Source organism: Zeus faber (assembly GCF_960531495.2).
Source record: "Zeus faber genome assembly, chromosome: 21".
Classification (NCBI taxonomy): Eukaryota; Metazoa; Chordata; class Actinopteri; order Zeiformes; family Zeidae; genus Zeus; species Zeus faber.
Window position 1 is genome coordinate 18,901,918 of NC_137208.1, and position 22,999 is coordinate 18,924,916.

Sequence of the window (22,999 nt, forward strand, 5' to 3'; positions counted from 1 at the left end):
GATGTTCACGTGCCCATTGTAGGTGCTTTTGGTGGTGGACAGGGGTCAGCATTGGCACTCCGGCCGGTCTATGGCTACACAAACCCATACACAGCAAGCTGTGATGCACTGTGTGTGTCACACAGTGCATCACAGCTTTCTATCATAGCAACATTAACTTTTTGAGCAATTTATGCTACAATCGCTCTTCTGTGGGATCGGACCGGACGGGCTAGACATAGAGCTGGAGTTCCCGGGTTGTCCTTCCTTGGACAACTTTTGGTAGGTACTAATCACTGCATACCGGGAACACCCCACAAGACCTGCCGTTTTGGAGATGCTCTAACCCAGTCGTCTAGCCATCACAATTTGGTCCTTGTCAAGGTCGCTCAGATCCTTACGCTTGACCTTTTTTCCGGCTTCAAACACATCAACTTCAAGAACTGACTGTTCACTTGCTGCCTCATATATCCCACCCCTTGACAGGTGAGCAATGTTATTCACTTCACCTGTCAGTGATTTTAATGTTGTGGCTGATCTGTGTATATCTTTATACAGTATATTGACAATGCATTGCATTTATATAGCGCTTGTCACCTGCTCTCAAAGTGCTTTGCCTTTTCGAAGCAGTCCGGCCGCAGTCTGCCCATCTCCAACGTGTGCCCGCCGTATCCAAGGGTACGGATCAAGTCCACCATGGGTGAGCTCCTCTAGGGACTGAGAAAACAGTGTTTCGGAAGCAGGAAAGAGCAGGCTTGCCACTCTTGCATGGCAACCGTAGAAAACCGAACTGATTTGCGGAGAAGCCATCAGAATGACATATTATATTGGACTGACGGGAATGCAAAGCATGTATTTGTAGCAGTGGCAATCTTAGGAGAGAGCTTGTGTAGTAAGTGTACGCTGCTAGGTCTTTGAGCCGCTGAATGAGTCGTCCGCGATTAACTTATTCGGGGGGCTGGTGGACTGCGTTTACAAGTTGGTGGTGATAATTGAAGTGCTCTTTGTTTTGGTCTGTTGGGTGCAGGGGCTGCATGGCTGGCTTCCGGCTTTGCTGTGTCGCGTTTTTTTTTAATGGCTAGGGTCTTGGGTCTGCGACCATGTCCCCCACGGGCCAACGGGAATACAGGGAAGGCAAGGTTCTGCCCGTACCGCTCTGCGCTCTTTGCTCCTCCTTCGCATGTTTCGACCACTCCGTTTGAGGCTTTAGCTACTCGTGATGTGCCAGTCCCATGTTGTCGCTGAGGCATGCCGTTAAAAGTTGTTAGAAAACAAAAAGGCTTGGAAAAAAAAACAAAACACAAAAAAAAAATGTAAAGTGTAAAGAGTTGTTTCACATCGAGTCAGGGGCGAGCAAAGAGCGAGTAATCGGTCACAGTGCCATCCGATCATTGTTCCATCCAAGCACAGTACCATTGTGATAATCAAACCCTTGGAAAAAAAACGAATACGACACCATGCGATGCATCCTCGTTTCTTTCGTTCTGCATTTCCAAATGATATTTTTGAATCTCAATGAAGATAGATATAAAATATATATATATATACAGTATATATATACATATATATATATATGTGTGTGTACGAAAGTGGTTATTATGATGTGTGTATAGAAAGTATACTATAGCAGATATTTTATGTGATTGCTCTATTGAATGGTAATGAAAAAAAAAAAAAAAAAAAAAGGCATGGCAACGGCGCCAACACATCCCTTCCAATGGACCAATACCGAGCCAGAACTCTTTATCTACCGAAATAACTTTTTGCTTGGACCCAGCACCTGTCAGTCAAGCTGTAGGGCACGACGCCCTACGGAATCCTAAGGTGCTAATTAAAACCACCAGGCCTCTTTAATACAGTGCACGAGGGGGCAACGGGTGGGGCCATGTCCCCTTTCAGTCACTATCTTACATCTCTGAAAATAGTGGCTGTACACTGACACACACACACACACACACACACACACAAACAAATGTTTGCTTCACACCTAAAACAACAAACAACAAGAACAAAGCGGAAGTCCATTCATTCAGCGTTCAGATTTAATAACGCATGCAATAAGTTACGGTCCGACGCTACAAAATGTTTTATTAGAACTGGGCTTAAAATGAAGTAAATAAGTCTTGTTTTTTTTACGTGACGTGACACTATTAACTTTAACATTGGATGTCACCGCATTCACTATCAATAAATCTTTTCTGTATCTGAGTTGTGCATATTTTTTGTTTTGATTTTTTTGCATTTTGGTGACACTATATGAGTTGTAGTTGTAAACTCTCATTTATGGAACATGGTAAATGTCCAGTTCAGCGATGCACTGGGAAAAAAACTGTTCTCCCATTTTCATTTCGGCTGACGGACTCTGGGGGGTCTAGGTGGACTAGGACTTACGGACTAGGTGTGAAGCAAGCCACACACACACACACACACACACACACACACACACACAGGATGTGGATGAATCCGATTCAAGAGGGAAGATCGCCTTCTCGTCTCCTGAATGTTTCCTAGATGTATGTGTTTTCTAGATTCTGCATTCCAAGAGATTTGTTTTTGTTTTTTTTCTATAGAGCTGTGATCCTCAAATGAGGATCCAACGAACCAGTGCCAAGCGATGGCTCTCAGCCCTCTGGTTTCGAAAAAGATATATAAAGCGAACGAAAAAGCCCAGACTCCGGGACGATGTAAGCGTGTGAAAATCCAAGACGGCATTCCCATTATTAATATTAGGGTTTTTTTTAAAGGGGTATGTTGCCAATAATTGAGCCTGGGCTCACTGACGGTAGGCAAGGTGAGATCTAGAATGACCTTCAAGTGCAGCCACCGAGATCTTAAGAATGATCATACAAGATGTGTTCCATCCATCTATCTCTCTCTCTCTCTCTGTCTGTCTGTCTGTCTGTCTGTCTCTCTCTGCGTGTCGCTCCCTCTTTCTATCTCCCTTCCCCTCTCTCCCTCCCTTCCCCTATCTCCTTTTCTCTCTCACCCTCGCCTCCACCCCTCTCTCTCTGCCTTTCCTCTGGTGAGCTGTATCCCTATGGAGTTCTATAATAGTCTAAAAAATGTGTTCTACAAACAATAAAGAGATGTGTTAAAATGAAACCCCCGCGTGACGTGTGGTCCCTCTGACCCAGGCATGGGCAAACTATGGCGGCCGGGCCGGGTCCAGCCCGCGAGACACTTGAATCCGGCCCCGCAGCCTGAGAGAGTGTGAAGACTATTCCCATAAATACATCCGTTTTTTACAAAATTAAGTCTCATAGCAACGGAAAGTAACTGGGAGACGTGCGTGACAGGGGACGGGACGCAGGGGGCTTTTTTTGTTTGTTGTTTCATTCAATTCAGATACAGAGGGAAAACAAATCGATTTTTAATGAAAGCACACTTTGTTTTTATTTGTTTCGTCTGGAGACCTGGAGATCGCAGCGGACCGGAGATCGCTCCCTCTCTGCTACGCAATCCACCGACCCCGATCCAAGGTGGAACAGAACAGTTCTTTAGTTGAGGTTTGCACTGCTTCTCAACCTCAGAGCTTCAACTGATTTGTATATATTACTATATTATAATCACAATTTATTAAATATTATTATCATTACATGATTATTATTACTTGATCTAAATGATCAGATTGATATCACTCGGGATTATCAGTATGTCCAGCCATTGTCCCTGCATAATGAGCCATGACGAGTCAAAGCCCAGATCCACACTGAAGGACCAACATTTGCCATCGTGAGGATTTCTACTTCAAAAATGCTACCAGACTTAAGAGAATAAGAATAAGCTGACAAAGCAGGGAGTACAGCTCCACTGTTCCCAATGATATGTAGCATCAATTAGTGATGAGTTCTCAATATATGAAATGGCACAACTAAATACACTGATACAAAGGAATATGGCAAGAAAAAGGCATTGTCATATTAATGGATGTGTTTTGAAGCAAAATGTAGAGATTTAGAAACTTGAGGAGAGAAAAAAACAAAACGACATGACAACTGTATGTTAATGGAAGTTAGCCGACCTGAATCAAAAAATATGGAAATGGTACTGTTGATAAAACTAATCAGCTACTTATGCACTATAGGCCTGCTGCAAAAACAGATCTGAGAAAATGTAGTAATTAATTGAGCACTCGTACTTATTCATTAGTGACTAGTGTCTTTCCCCGTTTTTACTGGTAACATCTTTATTAGTACATTAGTACATTTTTTAATTAGACCACCATCGAGCTGTTTTGACTAGTAATTACTCATAATGTTACTGGTAAAACTGGTGAAGAATAGTCACTAATGAATTTTACTCGTAAAATTGAAACAGATACTAGTAACAATGGGAATAGATACGAGTAATACTGTAGATATTAGTGACAATGCAAATAGATACTAATAACAATGCGAATAGATACTTGTGACAATGGGAATATATACTAGTGACAATCGGAATAGATACTAGTAACAATGGGAATACTGTAGATATTAGTGACAATGCAAATAGATACTTGTGACAATGGGAATATATACTAGTGACAATCGGAATAGATACTAGTGACAATGCGACTAGATACTAGCAACAATCGGAACAGATACTAGTAAAATGGCAATATATACACTGGTACTTTGACTTACGAGTTTAATTTGTTCCATGACAGAGCTTGTAATTCAATCTGCTCGAATAGCAAATCAATTTTCCCCATTGAAATTAATTGAAATGCCATTAATCCGTTGCAGCCCCCAAAAAAACACCCACATTTTCTTTTGTTACGTGTTTTTAAATAATAAAAATGTATTTATTAATAACAAATATTGTATGAAAACATAATAAAAAATAATAAAAGAGAATGTTGAAGAGAATCATTCATGTTTTTCTATGATTTCATGCTTAAATTCAATCGACATCATCTGCTTCTTTTTCTCAGCACTTACTTTCTTCGGACCCATGGTTAGAAATTTTTTTTGGGGCAAAATAACTGCGTAAAAAGCACGAAACCATGCACAAAACACAAAAGAGATGCTTCCACGGTCAGGTAACCACGTGAAGTGAAGGAGTGAGAGGCGGGATGCTGGCCACATTCGCTCACCACGCCAACTAGCGGTGGCACCTGAAGCTCGCTCCTCGTAACTCACATTTTTGCTCGCAAATCAATACAAAAAAATCGACGGAATGACAGCTCGTAATTCAGAAAACTTGTATGTTAGTGCACTCGTAAATCAAGGTACCACTGTACTACTAAAAATGGGAATATACACTCGTAACAATGGGAATATATTGTAGCGTTCCACTCAGCGCTTCAAATAAGCACAAGGGGTGATAATGCTGTAGTCCAGTGCATTTATTGTATAACAGCATAGGCTACTGTCGGCCGCTGTGAGAGAAAGATGCATATCTTCAACTATTTGAATGATGTTTTACATGTTTTATATAGGAAAATAGCTTTTTATATGTTACGTAGTTTTAAAACTCTTTGTCTCTGGGTTTTAACGAGTCTCCAGAGTTTATATGAAGAGACTGTTCTTTCTAAAAAATGTCAATTGTAGTATTGGAAAAACCAGACCACATTCCATCCTCATTCAACCTTGTGTGGGGATAAGGATAACCCCAAGGGGGGCTTAAAAGAGCGTTGTGTGTTTGTTTTATGGCATAGTAGCATTGTGTCTGTGACCAGAGTTTGACTGTCAAATCACTGTTTGAGGGTAACATTGGAGGAGATGGTTGAGGGGCACAGTGTTGTAAATGACACCTGACCAATGGCACACAACCTCTCTTCGGTATAAAGCCCTCTTTGTCAGCAATAGGGGTAGACTGATCAGAACACTGCTTTGAAGCACGACCGTATCTTTCTCTTTATTCTGCTGAATAAATATCTTTACTACTCGGGCAGATTAACCTCGCCGAACCACAAAGGAGAATTTCTCCAACACCACGCCTAAGAGCAGACCCGCTCGCTCATCCACCTGGCACCTGTCCTCACTTCCGTCTCTCCCTCTCCCCACTTTCTGGACCCGCCCACTTGAGCATCGAAGCCCGCAACACGGTAACAATAACTACATCAATAACACAGATTGAACATTTCGTTGCTACAATATAATAGTACGATGCAAATAGATACTAGTAATAATGGGAATAGATACTAGTAATTACATTTAGCAGACGCTTTTATCCAAAGCGACTTACAATTATTCTAACACAGACGGCCGCAGCCATCAGGGGTTAAGTGTCTTGCTCAAGGACACTACAGCATGCCAGCAGGAGGAGCCTGGGATCAAACCAGCAACCTTTAGATTACTAGACAACCAGCTCTACCTCCTGAGCTACCATCCCCATAACAATGGGAATAGATTCTAGTAACAATGGGAAGAGATACTAGTAATAATGGGAATAGATACTAGTAACAATGGGAATAGATTCTAGTAACAATGGGAAGAGATACTAGTAATAATGGGAATAGATACTAGTAACAATGGGAAGAGATACTAGTAATAATGGGAATAGATACTAGTAACAATGGGAATAGATTTTAGTAACAATGGGAAGAGATACTAGTAATAATGGGAATAGATACTAGTAACAATGGGAATAGATTTTAGTAACAATGGGAAGAGATACTAGTAATAATGGGAATAGATACTAGTAACAATGGGAATAGATTCTAGTAACAATGGGAAGAGATACTAGTAATAATGGGAATAGATACTAGTAACAATGGGAATAGATTCTAGTAACAATGGGAAGAGATACTAGTAATAATGGGAATAGATACTAGTAACAATGGGAATAGATTCTAGTAACAATGGGAAGAGATACTAGTAATAATGGGAATAGATACTAGTAACAATGGGAATAGATTCTAGTAACAATGGGAAGAGATACTAGTAATAATGGGAATAGATACTAGTAACAATGGGAATAGATTTTAGTAACAATGGGAAGAGATACTAGTAATAATGGGAATAGATACTAGTAACAATGGGAATAGATTCTAGTAACAATGGGAAGAGATACTAGTAATAATGGGAATAGATACTAGTAACAATGGGAATAGATTTTAGTAACAATGGGAAGAGATACTAGTAATAATGGGAATAGATACTAGTAACAATGCAAATAGATACGACTAACAATGGGAATAAATACTAGTAACAATGGGAATAGATTCTAGTAACAATGGGAAGAGATACTTGTAACAATGGGAATAGATACTAGTAACAATGCAAATATATACTAGTAACAATGGGAATAAATACTAGTAACAATGGGAATAGATTCTAGTAACAATGGGAAGAGATACTAGTAACAACGGGAATAGATACTGGTAACAATGGGAAAAGATACTAATAACAATGGGAAAAGATACTAGTCAGAGGCAAATATTTGATGTCTCAAACACGGAGCCCATAGGATTCAATGACAAAATTGTCCACATTGTTACTAGTAATAACACTGTAATAGTTACTACTAGTAACAATTGCAATAGTTACCTGTGTCTAAGAAGTAAGTGCTTGTACAGTATCTGATACATTTTGACCAGTGGACCTACAACTAAAATAGTTGCTAGTAACCGTTGAAATGCCAACTAGTAACTAAAATGTAAGAACTCGTAACTTTTAAAAAGCTGACTATGGATTAAATGTTGAAACGGCTTTCCATGCATATGGGCAGGTGGAGAGCTGCTGCTCTAAACAGGCATAGCTAACCTGTAGTTTTTCTCAAGAGCTCCTCCCAACCCACAGACAACACCCTCCCTTGGTTACCTCTCGGTCGTCGTCGTAAGAAAGTTCGACTCTTATCCCTGATTCGGCAGTTGGAGAGTCGTTCGATTTTCCGACTCAGTCGATTCGGTCGGTTAACCACACGGGCGAGAGAAGGGCCACTTCCGGAGAGCCTATAAACGAGAAAGAAAGAAAGTCCACACAAGATTTACTAGGCTAAATTACGGAACGCAAAGAGCACTGAGTTGTGTACGGAAATACACTAGAATCACTTAATTCTGTGGTCTAGGCGGAAATGCAAAAACGGTGGACGCAAGACAGAACATCCCCCCCCCCCCGTAATTCCCTCAAACACATTTTACTTAAGTAGAAAAAAAAATACTTCTGTCAAAATGGTTTTTTTTTGGTTTTTTTTTAATACGAATTACGGCTCGGGAATTCTTTTGAAATTGTGAGTCGGAAGGGTCCTCCGCTCGCCCCGATCTGTTCCCGAGTCGTTCCAAAGTGTCGTCCGCCGGGAACGAATCGTTCGCGAGTCTCAGTCGGGTCGTTAGGCGGGTCCAGGTGGGCGCCTCTCGTTTTACAGCCGATGACGCGATGCCAACTGGTTTTGTTTGTTTTTTTTCCCCCCCCCCGATGCGCCTCTTCCACTACCTTTTGAAAGCGTCAACTTTTTGTTGCTACCACATTATGTGAGGAGGCGAGATTAAAACGTCGACTGAATCAAAGCCTCCCGAGTAAGTTGACAACCACCTCGATAACGTGCTTTTTTTCCCCGTACAGGAATATACGTGCGTTGTCGGTAGAACCGAGCGTATTTTTTTTTTTTAAGGATTTCCACCTGCGGGGAAGCCTGCGGTGTCATGAATATGGTATGGGGAGCTACAAATCAAACCAGGTGTTTGATTTCCTTGACGTTCTGCGGGTTTCGTAGAGGACGGAGTTACCGAAAGTGATTTTTGGAGATTGTTGTGAAGGACCGGTGTCGTGGCAAAACGTGATCTTCCGCCAGAAAAAGGTTGCGGCGTCGACCCCGTCACCGAAAGGTTATTTATGCATCAAAACAAGTTTGTTTCATTCATGAGGGTCATATTTAGAAGATTACAACCCCCCCCCAGTCCTGTCGACCAGTTGAAATATATTTTAAGGGACAATACAACTCACTCACACAACCCGCTTGCACTTCCCAAAACATAAAATGCAATTCTCAACTTTCATTTTCCAAAATTGAATGATTGCTGGTTCTACCCTGTGACTAAAATGTTGTTTACACCTCAAAATGACTTGGTTTAATTCCTGAGGGTTATATTTGACACAAAGCCTAGCCTGACGATCATTTTTTGGCACGACTCCGGCGTCGGTCGGGAATTGGAAGTTAACAATCCGGTTTTACACTATGTCCTGTCTTCTGAAATAGCGGGTAAATTAGTATATCAAATATATATATTCAAAAAAAGTGTGTGTGTACAGCGGGAAAACAAGTATTGAACACGTCAACATTTTTCCTCAGTAAATATATAATACTGATGGGGCTATTGACATGAAATCTTTACCAGATGCCGGCAACAACCCAAGTAATCCACTCATACAAAGAAATCAAAACATATATGTCCATAAATTACGTCACGTGTAATAAAGTGGAATGAAACCGGGAATAAATATTGAACACATGAAGGATAGGAGCTGCAAAAAAGGCATGGGGAGCCAAGAAACCAGCTGAAATCTGTCAGTATTGATCCTGCCACCTATCCCTGCATATTAATATCAGCTGGTTTAGTCCCAATTGATGGCCTATAAAAAGGTTTGTCATTACCATGGTGTCACTCAAGAAGCATCTCATGATGGGTAAAACCAAAGAGCTCTCTCAAGACCTTTGCAACCTTATTGTTGCAAAAAAAATACTGATGGCATTGGTTGCAGATGCATTTCTAAACTTCCGAATGTTCCAGTGGGCACCAGTGGGGCCGTTATCCGGAGCTGGAAAGAACATAATTTTCGCCATTGAGCAGATGCTCCTCTCAAGATTTCCAACGGAGGGGGTCAAAAGAATAACTAGAAGTGTTGTCAGGGACCCCTCGCAGAGAGCTTCAGAAAGACCCGGAATTAGCAGGTACAGTTGTTTCAAAGAAAACAATAAGTAATGCACTCAACCACCATGGCCTCTATGCGCGCTCACCGCGCAAGACACCACTGCTGAAGAAAAAGCATGTTGAGGCTCGTTTGAAGTTTGCTGCACGACATTTGGACAAGCCAATGAAATACTGGGGAAAAAATCGTCTGGTCAGATGAGACCAAAATTGAACTCTTTGGATGTCATAGCACACACCATGTTTGGAGGAGAAATGGCACGGCACTGCACTGCACATCACCCTAAAAACACCATAACCACAGTGAAGTTTGGAGGTGGAAACATCATGGTGTAGGGCTGTTTTTCAGCATATGGTACTGGCAGACTTCTCATAATTGAAGATTCAAGATTCAAGATTTTTATTCGTCACTTACATATACATACTTTTATACATATATGCAGTGAAATGTAATGCAACGCACCCGGTAATAACACACTATGTCCTAGGAAAAATTTCTAATAGCCCAACTAATTGACTCCTAAAACGTAATACAGTAAGTCGAATACTTATAGAATAAATAAAAATTTATAGAATAAAATAAAATACAATAAAAATGAAATAAAATGGAATAGATAGAGGGAATATGCTTATGAATATGGAATAGGCAATTATGTATATACAGATATGTGCATTAAAGTGGCATGTGAATAAAGTGAGGTAGTGTTTGGGATAATACAGCACAGTATACAACGGTACGGCGCAGCAATATGGCATCACGAACAACCCTGAACAGTGATACATTATGCAGTACAGTATGCTACATACAGTACAGAAGGTAGTGGAGCCTACGTGTGTGGCTCAGTGAGGACCCCTGGTGAGGTCAAAAAAGGAAGGATGAATGGAGAAATGTACTGAGGCCTTCTTGATTTGGAAACTCTCCACTGGTTTCAGAGAAAGAAAATCAAGTTGCTAGAATGGCCCAGTCAATCACCTGATTTGAATCCAATTGAGAATCTATGGAAAGAACTGAAGATCAGAGTTCATAGAAGAGGCCCCCGGAACCTCCAAGATTGGAAGACGGTTTGTATGGAAGAATGGGCAAAAATCATACCTGAGCAATGCCTGAGACTAGTTTCTTCATACAGGAGGCGTCGTGAAGCTGTCATTACCAACAAAGGCTTTTAAGTATTAAATAAATTTCCACAAGGGTGATCAATACTTTGTCCCTGTTTAAATCCACTTTATTACACATATTGTAATAAAGTGGACATATGTTTTGATTTCTTTATATGTGTGGATTACTTGGGTTGTTACCGACATCTGGTGAAAATTTCATGTCAATAGCCCTATCATAAATATATTAAAAAAAAAATGTTGACGTGTTATTTTCCCCATTGCTCTGTGTGTGTGTGTGTGTGTGTGTGGGGGGGGGGTTCGGGAAAAACCAGAGAAGTGTAATTGTTGTGCGGCTATTAGTGTGAGTACGGTACTATCTATTACAACTTGTTGTTTGTTTGTTGTTTTAATTGTGACTTATGAAAATGCACCCGTCCTTGGCAATGTACTACTCTAACCCATATTGTCAAAAAAGTACAGCGCACATTGCAACACGATGGCATACAACTCCACCACAAATACACTTAAGACTTGTTGTCCGTTTGCATGTTGAGACTGTGGCTATGAACTGCAACTGCAGAACCAGTGTTGTATGATCTTTCGATCCGTCCGTAATCACCTGTACAGTATGTATACACACATATACACTCGTCGGCCACTTTATTAGGTACACTTTGCTAGTACCAGGTTGGACCTCCTTTTGCCTTCAGAACTCCCTTAATTCTTTTGTGGCATAGATTCAACAAGGTGTTGGAAACATTCCTCAGAGATTATGGTCCATATTGACATGATAGCATCCCGCAGTTGCTCAAGATTTGTCGGCTGCACATCCATGATGTGAATCTCCCGTTCCACCACATCCCAAAGGTGCTCTATTGAATTGAGATCTAGTGACTGAAGGCCATTGGAGTAGAGTTCAAGAAACCAGTTTGATATGATTTGAGCTTTGTGACATGGTGCATTATCCTGCTGGAAGTAGCCATCAGAAGATGGGTACACTGTGCTCATAAAGGGATGGACATGGTGAGCAACAATACTCAGGTATGCTGTGACGTTTAAACCCTGCTCAATTGGTACTAAGGGGCCCAAAGTGTGCCAAGAAAATATCCCCCACACCATTACACCACCACCACCCACCTGAACCGTGGATCCATGCTTTCATGTTGTTTACGCCAACTTCTGACCCTACCATCTGAACGTCGCAGCTGAAATCGAGACTCATCAGACCGGGCAACGTTTTTCCAATCTTTTATTGTCCATTTTATGTGAGCCTGTGCAAATTGTAGCCTCAGTTTCCTGTTCTTAGCTGAGAGGAGTGCCACCCGGTGTGGTCTTCTGCTGCTGTAGCCCATCTGCTTCAAGAATCCACATGTTGTGCGTTCAGAGATGGTATTCTGCATACCTTGGTTGTAACGAGTGGTTATTTGAGTAACTGTTGCCTTTCTATCGTCTCAAACCAGTTTGCTCATTCTCCTCTGACATCAACAAGGCATTTTCGTCCACACAACTGCACTCACTGGATATTTTCTGTTTTTTGGACCATTCTCTGTAAACCCTAGAGTTGGTTGTGCGTAAAAATTCCAGTGGGTCGGCAGTTTCTGAAATACTCAGACCAGCCCATCTGGCACCAACAACCATGCCACGTTCAAAATCACTTAAATCCCCTTTCTTCCCGATCCTGATGCTTGGTTTGAACTTCAGCAAGTCATCCTCACCATGTCTACATGCCTAAATGCAATTTAGTTGCTTCCATGTGATTGGCTGATCAGCTATTTGTGTTAACAAGCAAGGTGTGTGTGTGTGTGTGTGTGTGTGTGTGTGTGTGTGTGTGTGTGTGTGTGTGTGTGTGTGTGTGTGTGTGTGTGTGTGTGTGTGTGTGTGTCACTCATTGTCATCTACAGTACTATTATAGGTGTCTATTTCCAACCATGCTGGATTATTTATTGTGGCAGAGGAGGGGAGGTGGTTAAGCCAGTCTGCAGGTGATGGTGCTGGCTTCTCACCACTGCGGCGCTGTGTGTGTGTGTGTGTGTGTGTGTGTGTGTGTGTGTGTGTGTGTGTGTGTGTGTGTGTGTGTGTGTGTGTGTGTGTGTGTGTGTGTGTGTGTGTGTGTGTGTGTGTGTGTGTGGTAACTTTACCTGAAACAAAGAGAACTAAAACCACTGGAATATGATTCACACTGGAATCCACCACCTGTTATCCCCCTCCACTACACCCATTATACTTTATACAATAAAGTAATTCTATACAGTAAGACAGCAAGCATATAAATAATATAGATTAGATATAGATATATATAAATAAGTAGTGCCAATGCTTGGAAATAACTTTTCCCTTCTACATATCTTCAGCCTGACTCCATGCCAAAACTTATTGCAACAGCACAACTCAATTAAGTGAACCACGTTGATTGGAAAACATTATCTCTTACAGTAACTAGTCCATCGGGTTGGTCTGTGTAATTAATATGGAGAGTAAATACATTCCTTGACAATGTGCATGTAAAGCTGGTCGTAACAGTCAAGCCCCTCTGACCTGGATCTTTGACCTGTCAATTGTGACAGGTTTCCTGTTGCGCAATGGCTCTTTAAGCAATCTTTGCGTAATGTTATGTTTTTTTAAAGTTGAAGTTTTTAATGTAACAGAGCCTAGTCAATGTCTGCGCTCTTAAAGTGATACTCCAGTTTTTTGGGGGGAATTATGTTAATACAATCACTGTGCTGCATTTAAAACAACTGAAATCTTATTTTAATTTGTCACAAGACTATCGCTTAAAGTCAAACTGGAGCTAGGCTCGTCAATTCCCTCTACAGCCTTGCATTGAGCTAATGCAGTTAGCACTTAGCTGGTCACACTGTCTCTCTGAATACAATCACTGCCCCTAAAATGATATTTCATTTTTTGGGAATTCTGTTAATACAATCCCTGTGTTCACCAGATGAGTACTTATAAGTCATAAATAACCGAATGAAGCTGCATTTAAATCAACTAAGATCTCATTTTGATTTGTCATAAAGACACAAGATGCTTGCTTAAAATAAGACAAGGAGCTAGGCTAGTAGATTCCCTCTGGACCCTTGCATTGAACGAACACAGTAAGCATTCAGCCGTCGCTGTCGCCGTACTGGATGCACAGGGATCAAATTGGTACTGACCTTGTCTGAATCTCAGACAAGTCCCCCCAAAAAACTGGTGTTTCCCTTGAATCCAAAGCAAAGGTAAGTCAGTGGCTTTTTAACAATGCCTTTCTTTGCTACGCTCTCATATCAACCCTTGGTTGTAAGACGCATATGTTCCAATAAAAAGTGTGTTGCAGCATGGGTACCTTTATGAAGACTCGGCTGGTCAGCGCCATCCATATCCAGGAAGTGGAGCTGGAAGAAAAGCCTCCTTGTGGACAATCTCAGGAAGTTCTAAGTAACGATGGTGAGTCCTGCTCACCCGCAGTAAAGTTTTCTACCCAATAAACACACAGTCTAAGATAAGATCCTCATAAGATAAGAACACAGTGGGGTGTGGTTCAAGCAGCTATATCTGTCTTGGGGCTGGGTAATTGGGCCCAGGTGGCTGTATGCCTATCGCGCAAACAGGTAACCCCCCCCCCCCACACACACACACACACACACACGGGAGAGCCTCTTTCATGACAATGTTCTATCAGCTCCCGGTCTGTCACATCTTGCCACTTTCGCCAATAAACTGTGTCGTAGGGCCCAGAAAACGGTACTCATGCGGCAGGCAGAACTGCCACACACAGGATGAGATCAGAACACAGGGAAAGGCTATCACTACCAACAAGGACACCAATAAATATGAACATATCGTAAAAAGCCAGATCAAGAGGCACGCATTATATACAAATGTCAGTTGTCACTGTTACTACTAATGTCCTGGTAACTGTCAATGCTAAATGTGTTAATGTACTTTAATTTAATTCATTGCGTTCTCTATTCTGTAATACTAGATACACTCTCCCATTCTCTTTTTTTTCCTCAATTTGATCTTCAGTTTGTCTGTACATTTGTCAACTGCGTTTCAGCTGAGAAGACTTACACTGTGGAGGAGGCAGTGGAGACCATTGGCTTCGGACGCTTCCACATTCTTCTTTTTCTCATCATGGGCAGTGCTACTGTGAGTGAGAAAAAAAAAATAATAATAAATACATTGATGCCAAATTGGTTTATCTTGTGATCCCTTATTCCACTGAATATGTTCGAACGCTCCTTTGTTCTCAGATCGTAGAGGCCATGGAGATCATGCTGTTGGCGGTGGTATCCCCGGAGATCCGCTGCGAGTGGCGTCTGGACGACTGGCAGGTGGCGTTGGTCTCCACGGTGAGCTCTTCAGCCGCTGCTCCATGTGTCGTTGTCCAGGCTTCACTTTTAACTGCTTCTGTTTTCATTCTCCTAGATGGTGTTCCTGGGTTTCATGGTGTGTGGAGTGCTTTGTGGGTACATCGCAGACGCATACGGCCGCTGGAAGGTCAGTGGGAATCTGGAGGTCCAAGGTGTCGAGTTGTTCTGTGATCAATGTGACTGTTACAAGACTGTATTGTGTGGGCCAGGTTGGATGAGCGGACAAGAGGGTTCAGGTACTGTCAGGCTTTGTCCTTTAAATTAAACAAAAATCTCCACAGGAAACAAACTTAAATTCACAGGCACTCCCTCACCCTCGGAAGACAAAATACACTTTTTCAGGTGTGTTGCATTCAATGGTTTGAGATCAGCACCCAGCCTCACTGTGGTAGAGATGAGACACATGGCAGTTTTTAAAGCCTCTCTCAAATGGTTAAACCCCACACAGCTGTGTCTGCTGCGAGATGAGCCAGTGCTCCCTCCACCCCCCTGCAACAGACAGCAAACCATGCCCCCCTACCTCAGTGACAAATGAGAAAAATTATAGGAGTTGTATTACTATGAGTGGTCAATATTTTCTTATTTTATATTGTGTGTACAGTAGGAGCCACTTAAGAGGGCTCTTCGAGCTGGTTGACAGCCGAGTTGCAACCAGCTTCCAGCCACCCACTAGGCGGCTCCCAGCCGCCTAGTGGCTGGCTGGCTGGCTGGCTGGCTGGCTGGCTGGCTGGCTGGCTAGATATTGATCGATATATATATATATATATATATATATATATATATATATATATATAGACGGTTCCTCCAAAAAGTCCTTGGAACGATGAAAAGTAGACACATTGCGACACATTAAGTATTGCGATTAAATTAGTTGCGATATTTCACATTTATTTGGTGTAAGTGTAAAAACACCTGTTACATACGGTTATGCACAGTGTCTTCATTCATTTGATTCAATTAAATACATCTACAATAAAAAAACTGTCATTCATTCTTTCAAACAATTTGTTTTTTAAAATCAGTTGTATATCTTTATCCTATTAGATGTACAGACAATGTGTTCCGTTCCAAAACATGTATATTTTCCATTAAAAAAAAACGTAAGTTGCTTTTGTTTTGATCCACTGCTCTTCCCGTGGACGGATAAAGCATTGCAACTGCTTTTTCAGAAATGCAGCCTGGGGGCATTCCCAGGCGCCGGTGCGAAATTACGTCATCGAGGGGGATATCATTACAGGCAAGATCCGAGCACTGACCCAGGAGTGACCCTCCATGGGTCAGCCATGCCTCAATCATGGATCTGCCTGAGTCCTGTCATGTTCCAGATGCCTTCTCCAATGGGCTCCTCCTATAATATTGAATTTTTACAGATGTTTACCATTTTACCTGTATTTTGACATCGGCCTTCCACATCGCTGTGGACAAATTGTAGACCACTCCATACCTGTGTTCTCTGTTTTCTAGGTGGTCTTTGGTGGTTTTGTGTGGAGTGCCTACTTTTCCGTCCTCACTTCCTTCGCCCCCTCCTACGGCTGGTTCATCATTCTGCGCAGCTTGGTGGGCTGTGGTGTGGCTGGAGTCTCTCAGGGGTAAGGACGCACCCACAGACACCGCTAAAGAAACTCAAAGCCCTGCTCTTCTTATTCCGTGTTTCCTGCTCCCAACTGCAGGTTTGTCTTGAAGACAGAATTCATCCCTGCTAGATACAGAGCCTACCTACTGCCGCTGGCCTCAGTAAGTGTTAAGAGTGTGCACACAATGGTTCTCATTCACAAACTTGTGCATAGAAATTCTTACTTACTTATCTTACTTGTGCCGACAGCCAGGTTTGTTCTAACCTCCTGCGTATGTTGAAAAGGCCAGATGATACGTCAGGTGCATGTCCACAATGACTTATTAGCATAATGCCACACCCCAATTCCTATATATACACGGAAGTTATGATCAAGGTTCTTACCAGGTCCTTGATATGCTTGAATTTCATCCTGGGAAATGTAAGTACTGCAATACCTTAAAATAGCCCTCTTTGTGCTGAAGTGCCTGAAAAGTCCTTGAAGGAAATCCACCCATTGAAAACCTGTGATATTCCCCCTGTTTTCACTATTCAAATCATGACGTAATTATTGTAATGTAATTGTGGGCGTCTCTACCCACAGGCACAGGTTTAGGAAGGGAGAGTCTTTCTGGCAGTGGGCCACTGACATGGCGTGAGTTTTATTAACAATGGTAAACAAAAAGGTTCACTGGCAAAAACAGAAACCTAAAATAAAAGGAATAATCTGTCCGTGGCTGGTTCTCCTGGGTTGTGGTCTGGTCTGCAGGCGTTTCACCGACATGCACCACGCAATCCCCACTGCAAGCCACAACAACACATAAGAAAACTCTCCCAGCCAGGTCCGACCATTCAGCGCAAATGAGGCTGATAAGGGGGACCCGTTACAGCTGTGCCTCAGCGGGAAGAAGCCAGCACCATCACCTGCAGACTGTGGCTTAACCACGCCCCCTCCTCTGCCACAGTAATTAATCCAGCATGGTTGGAAATAGACACTTTTAATAGTACAGTGGTACCTCGACTTACGACTGCATCTACATACGACTAATCCATGATACGAGTAGCGATAGTCGTAAAAATTTGTATCGACTTGCGACCGACTGCTCCAAATTACGACCATGGAAATTTGCAGTTGGTGCGTCGGCGGCCAGTCAGCAGTCAGGAGTCAGTCAGCAGTCCAGTCACACATCCTGTGTGCACGTAGTTTGTGGCTTATCGATATTTTTTTCATATTAACTGTGTTTGTGCTGTGTTTTTTGTTTATTTTCATCCTTCATGATTTCATAATTTATATGGGAAAAATGCTTCGACATACAACTGTTTTAACATACGACCGTTCTTATAGAACGAATTACAGTCGTAAGTCGAGGTACCACTGTACTGTAATTAGTGAAGATCACATTGAAAATTTATTATATTTGTTTTGCGTGAAGTCCTTTACTTTTCCTGTTCCAAAAAAGCAATGGCAGTCCTTTGCCCAAAGCCAAATCATAAATCATTGAGATTCATATACAAGTGATAAACACTCAGTTTCCTTATTCTGTTTATTCAAAGCGCTTACAAAGCCGACTGCACTAGATGCATTTCAGGATATAGCAACTGAATAAGCATTCAAGAAACCGGTCTTTTGCCTGGCTTTCAGTATTTACATCATCAGCACCATGTCAAATTGTTCAATCTTTGCATCTGGTGTGTGTGTGTGTGTGTGTGTGTGTGTGTGTGTGTGTGTGTGTGTGTGTGTGTGTGTGTGTGTGTGTGTGTGTGTGTGTGTGTGTGTGTGTGTGTGTGTGTGTGTATAGATCTTCTGGATGGCGGGCTCCATGCTGATCGTGATCCTGGGAATGACGGTGGTCCCCACACTGGGCTGGCGGTGGTTGATCCGCATCTCTGTCGCTCCGAGCCTGATCCTCATTTTTCTCTTCAAGGTGAGATGAGCCGGACACCGTATTTTTCTGTTTTCTTTTACCTCCTACCAGCTCTAGGTCCATTTCTACACCCATTACATTCAGGAAACTCTCTGTGATTCTTGTTTGTGTCCTTGTCTGTGTAGTACATTCCAGAGTCGGCCCGTTATAATGTGTCTGCAGGTAACACGCAGGCAGCCGTGGAAACCCTGCAGTCTATTGCCAGGATGAACAGAGCTTCGCTGCCAGCGGGTCGTCTCATGGAACCTTTGGCGGTAAGGTGTGTGAGTGTGTGTGAGTATGAGTGTGTGTGAGTGTGTGATGGACCACAACGACTTGACTGTGTGTGTGTTTAGAGGGAGCGGGGCAGCTGGCGTATTCTGGTCGGTCCAATGTTTCGGAGGACCTCTGTCCTGCTGTGGTACTCATGGTAAGCTCTCTCCCATCTTCTGCTTTTTATCATTCCACCATTTTAACCTCTGAAATTGTATATCATTCCAGAAAATCTACTTTTTAAATGAAGAAATTGCTATTAATATAAAAAAACGAAATTTAACTAACTTTTGAATCGCTCGTTTGTTCGCTCACTCGTTTGGTCACCCCTTCCATCTTTCACTGCTTTCTCACTGAACACATGCTTCTCAAGCTGACCGGCTTCTCGGGGGCGGGTTCATGCCCATGACCACAGACAATCGGCAGCAAAATAACTTTGTTTCACAGTTTTCGCATTTGGTCACCCTTTATCAAAGCATTTGAGCAAAACTCTTGTGTAACACAATCTAGACCACCTCTGCCGTTACTGCATATTAATGATCATTTCCCTGAATGGCGCGTGGATGGATGTTTTTTTTTTTTGTTTTTTGTTTTTTTAACAGACTACCCCCCCCCCGCAGGTTCGTGGCGTCCTTCTCCTACTATGGATCCGTGCTGAGCAGCTCTGAGCTGCTGGAGAAGAACCTGCTGTGCATTACCGATGCTGACGAGGAGCACAGGGTCAAGCACCGCCACGAGGACGGGCTGTGCTACTGCATCTCCTTCGGAAACGGCGACTACAAGACCCTGCTCATCAGCTGCCTTGGCGAGGTCGCACGTAAGTGGCTGGTGTGGGGGGAGTTGGTATGTGCAGACGGTTGAGTGGGGTGTATTTATTGTATATTGTCGCAGCGTGATGCTAAACGGAAAACGAGGCTGTGTAACAGCGGCTCAATTCAAAACCAAAAGGAAATAATCATTACACAATGAGAATAAAAAATGGCATTAAACAATAAACCTAACAAAATAATTAAAATTGAAAAATGGCAATATAGAATAAAGCTAAAAATGTAACAATAAAGAATAAACGACTGTATAAACAATTGAGTCAAAAGTTTGAAATAGTACTATACACATAGTGAATATATATAAAATCTGTTCATATGTTGTGTGTACCAGGGTGGAAAACAAAATGGTATAATATATACAGTGACACAATAACAACTAGTTAATACAAGTAAATACACAAGATGTTGTGATGAGACAGAGAGAAGTTAAAAGTTGTACATATTGTAATATAAACAATTAAAAGCTATCCTGGACGAACACCTTTCTTGTTCCATGACCAGCAGTTTTAAAGGGGACCTATTATGCTTTTCCTTATTTTCTGTCATACTGTATATACAGTAAATGTATAGTGTTACAGTGTCAGATATTCATATTAGATGTGGCCAAAGTGTCAAATAATGAGGTAAACTAATAGCAAAGTAATCGGCATGAGCCAAATGCTCAGGCTTCTGAACGCTCTGTTTTCAAAGGTTTTTTTATTCTCTGCACGAGCTGACGTCAACACGTCATCCGATCTGAGTGTTTTTTATTGTCGATGTATTTATTTGTTTTATTTTATTTTCCGACATTTACATGAAACAAAAAAATCCCTGCGGCGAGAGTCCGGGTGCGTCACGGTGTGGTGTCCATGTCTACCACAAACTTGGAGCATGGCAACAAAAGTAGGAACAAACTTTTAAACAAGGCCTTGTAGATCTAATAAGAGTGAAGATTCAGCAACTGGATTGCTTATTTCTTGCCTCAAAAACGTGTTATGGGGACCTTAAAGACCATTTAACATTTCCCGCCAGTTCTACTGCTTTTTCTTTATTTTATTTTTGTTTCTCCTAGAAGAGTTTGAATTCTCTCTCTCTCTTTCTGTGTGTGTGTGTGTGTGTGTGTGTGTGTGTATGTGTGTGTGTGTGTGTGTGTGTGTGTGTGTGTGTGTGTGTGTGTGTGTGTGTGTGTGTGTGTGTGTGTGTGTGTGTGTGTGTGTGTGTGTGTGTGTGTGTGTGTGTGTGTGTGTGCGCGCGCGCGCGTGCATGCGTGTGTAGTCATCCCTTTAAACATCGCTCTGCTCAACGTGTTGGGGAGGAAATGGAGTTTGACGGTGCTGCAGCTCCTGTCAGCACTGCTTTTCTTCCTGGTTAACGTCTGCACCACCATGTACGTACATTACATGTGGCCATGTCATGGCGCGGGGCATTAAAACATTTGTTTGAAACCTTTGTTATGTGTCTCACTCTCGCAGGTTGGGCTTCACTGTGCTGCTTTTCCTGCTCAGGTCTCTGGTCTCTATGAATTTCAACGTGGTTTACATTTACACAGCAGAGGTACGAAGATTGCACTTGGATATTCCTATCCAAACTGATTTTAGCTGTATGGTTAACTTTAAAATAACTCTAATACCTTGATAACGATAATTTGACAATACTTCAGGGATGACTGTTTGTGGTTTCATAAGATATTTATAAATAAGGAATAATTATTAATGATGTGGATATTATGTCCAAGCAGGTCTTTATATTATAACAATTATTATTTTACTATCTCACAATATTATTTTACTATATGATTTAAATTTTTGTTTTGTTTTGTTTTTCTGTCTCGTCTTCTCTTGGACCCAGGTGTATCCCACCGTGGCTCGCTCTTTAGGAATGGGCTTTTGCACGTCTTTCAGTCGCATCGGAGGCATGATCGCACCTTTCATAGCACAGGTACAGTATGTTTGCAGTGCTCTCTGGTGTCGTCGCTGATATTTGCTGCTTTCCTTTGATGAAGTGTGACATAACTATGTGCATCACAGGTGCTGATGTCCAAGTCTGTTTTATTGGCCCTGACTCCGTTCTCAGTGGCCTGTATCATCTGCGCTTTTGGAAACCTCCTACTGCCTATCGAGACAAAGGGCCGAGCGCTGCTGGTGAGAAGGGATCCATTTTGTGTTTCTGATAAATGTCAATATGGAAATTGTGGTGGCTTTATTTTGCGCACGACACATTGTACACACGGGCTGGGTTATACGGTGCATATGCATACATGCATTGCATCGTGAAAACAGTCCACGTTCACCCCGTCTGCAGTCACTCAAAAAACTCCCTTGCCATAGGCATGATTGTTCTGGGGCCTTACGCTGGGATAATACAGGCTTGTGTACACATAGCAAAGCCTCCCTGACACCGGGCTCATTTTTTCCTTCATATAGTGTTTGAAAAGTGCGAACAAAAAATAAAAAATACACACAATGAATTGACATAAAAATGTATTTATTTATTTGATCGTGAATACAGTGACATCCAACGTTAATAATTATAAATGGCAATAATATAATAACATTAATTTGAAATACGTGACTGTGACAAATAATCTCTATGACCGTAATTTACTTAGTTTTAATCTCAGTTCCAAGAAAAAACTTGACCGACGTCACTTCTGTTAGTACTGTCGGACCAAAATTTGTTGCATGAGTTGAAAAGTTTGAACGCATCCTGGAACTTTGATCGGACGCAGAAATCCCGCACTGCAGGGCGTCACGGCTCTTGGCATGTGAAATCTGACTCTCTGTAGGAATGAATAGATTTCTGGTTTGTTCTTGTCGTTTGGGGTTTTTGTTGTGAAGCTGGTTTAAGATTAATCTCCATTTACTTCCTTTTTCTTTTCACAGCAAAGCTCTTGATGTTACTGAGTCTCCAAAATATTAACGCTTTTTAGAGATTTTTTTATTGTCATTGTAAATGTAGTGTGAAAATAATAAACACTATCCTGAATATTGTTCCACTGTCCCTGTGCTTTCACTATTTTTTTTTATATCTTACATTTACGCTGGTAAAGTGAAAGGTTATGCATAATTCTCATGCTTCGTGTTAATTTTAATTATTGTATATGACCTTGAATCCCAGTTGGATTCTTTTGAATCCCAAGGAATCTCTAGAGCTCCTCGACACTAGAGGGAGCCACTCCAAGTGCTATTGCTGGCTAGACTCTTGGTAGAAATAAAGTCACAACCAGGGGATTATTGTGA

General features: G+C 41.8%; 1 protein-coding gene across 2 annotated transcripts; it reads left to right on the plus strand.

Annotated features, from left to right (window-relative positions):
* Positions 1 to 8,355: 8,355 nt before the first annotated feature.
* On the plus strand, positions 8,356 to 22,749 carry svopl (SVOP-like). Of its 2 annotated transcripts, none has more exons than XM_080022732.1 (16): positions 8,356 to 8,422; positions 14,187 to 14,296; positions 14,910 to 15,001; positions 15,106 to 15,204; positions 15,281 to 15,352; positions 16,690 to 16,814; positions 16,896 to 16,959; positions 18,577 to 18,702; positions 18,828 to 18,956; positions 19,038 to 19,111; positions 19,575 to 19,771; positions 21,036 to 21,147; positions 21,233 to 21,314; positions 21,609 to 21,698; positions 21,788 to 21,901; positions 22,643 to 22,749. In XM_080022732.1, exons 2-16 carry the CDS (start codon positions 14,188 to 14,190, stop codon positions 22,652 to 22,654), a joined length of 1,497 nt encoding a protein of 498 aa, XP_079878858.1. In that variant the 5' UTR covers positions 8,356 to 8,422; position 14,187; the 3' UTR covers positions 22,655 to 22,749. The 2 variants fall into 2 exon arrangements, with proteins under 2 accessions (XP_079878858.1, XP_079878857.1); XM_080022731.1 differs by having other exon boundaries at positions 8,360 to 8,422; positions 14,177 to 14,296.
* The last annotated feature ends 250 nt before the right edge of the window (positions 22,750 to 22,999 follow it).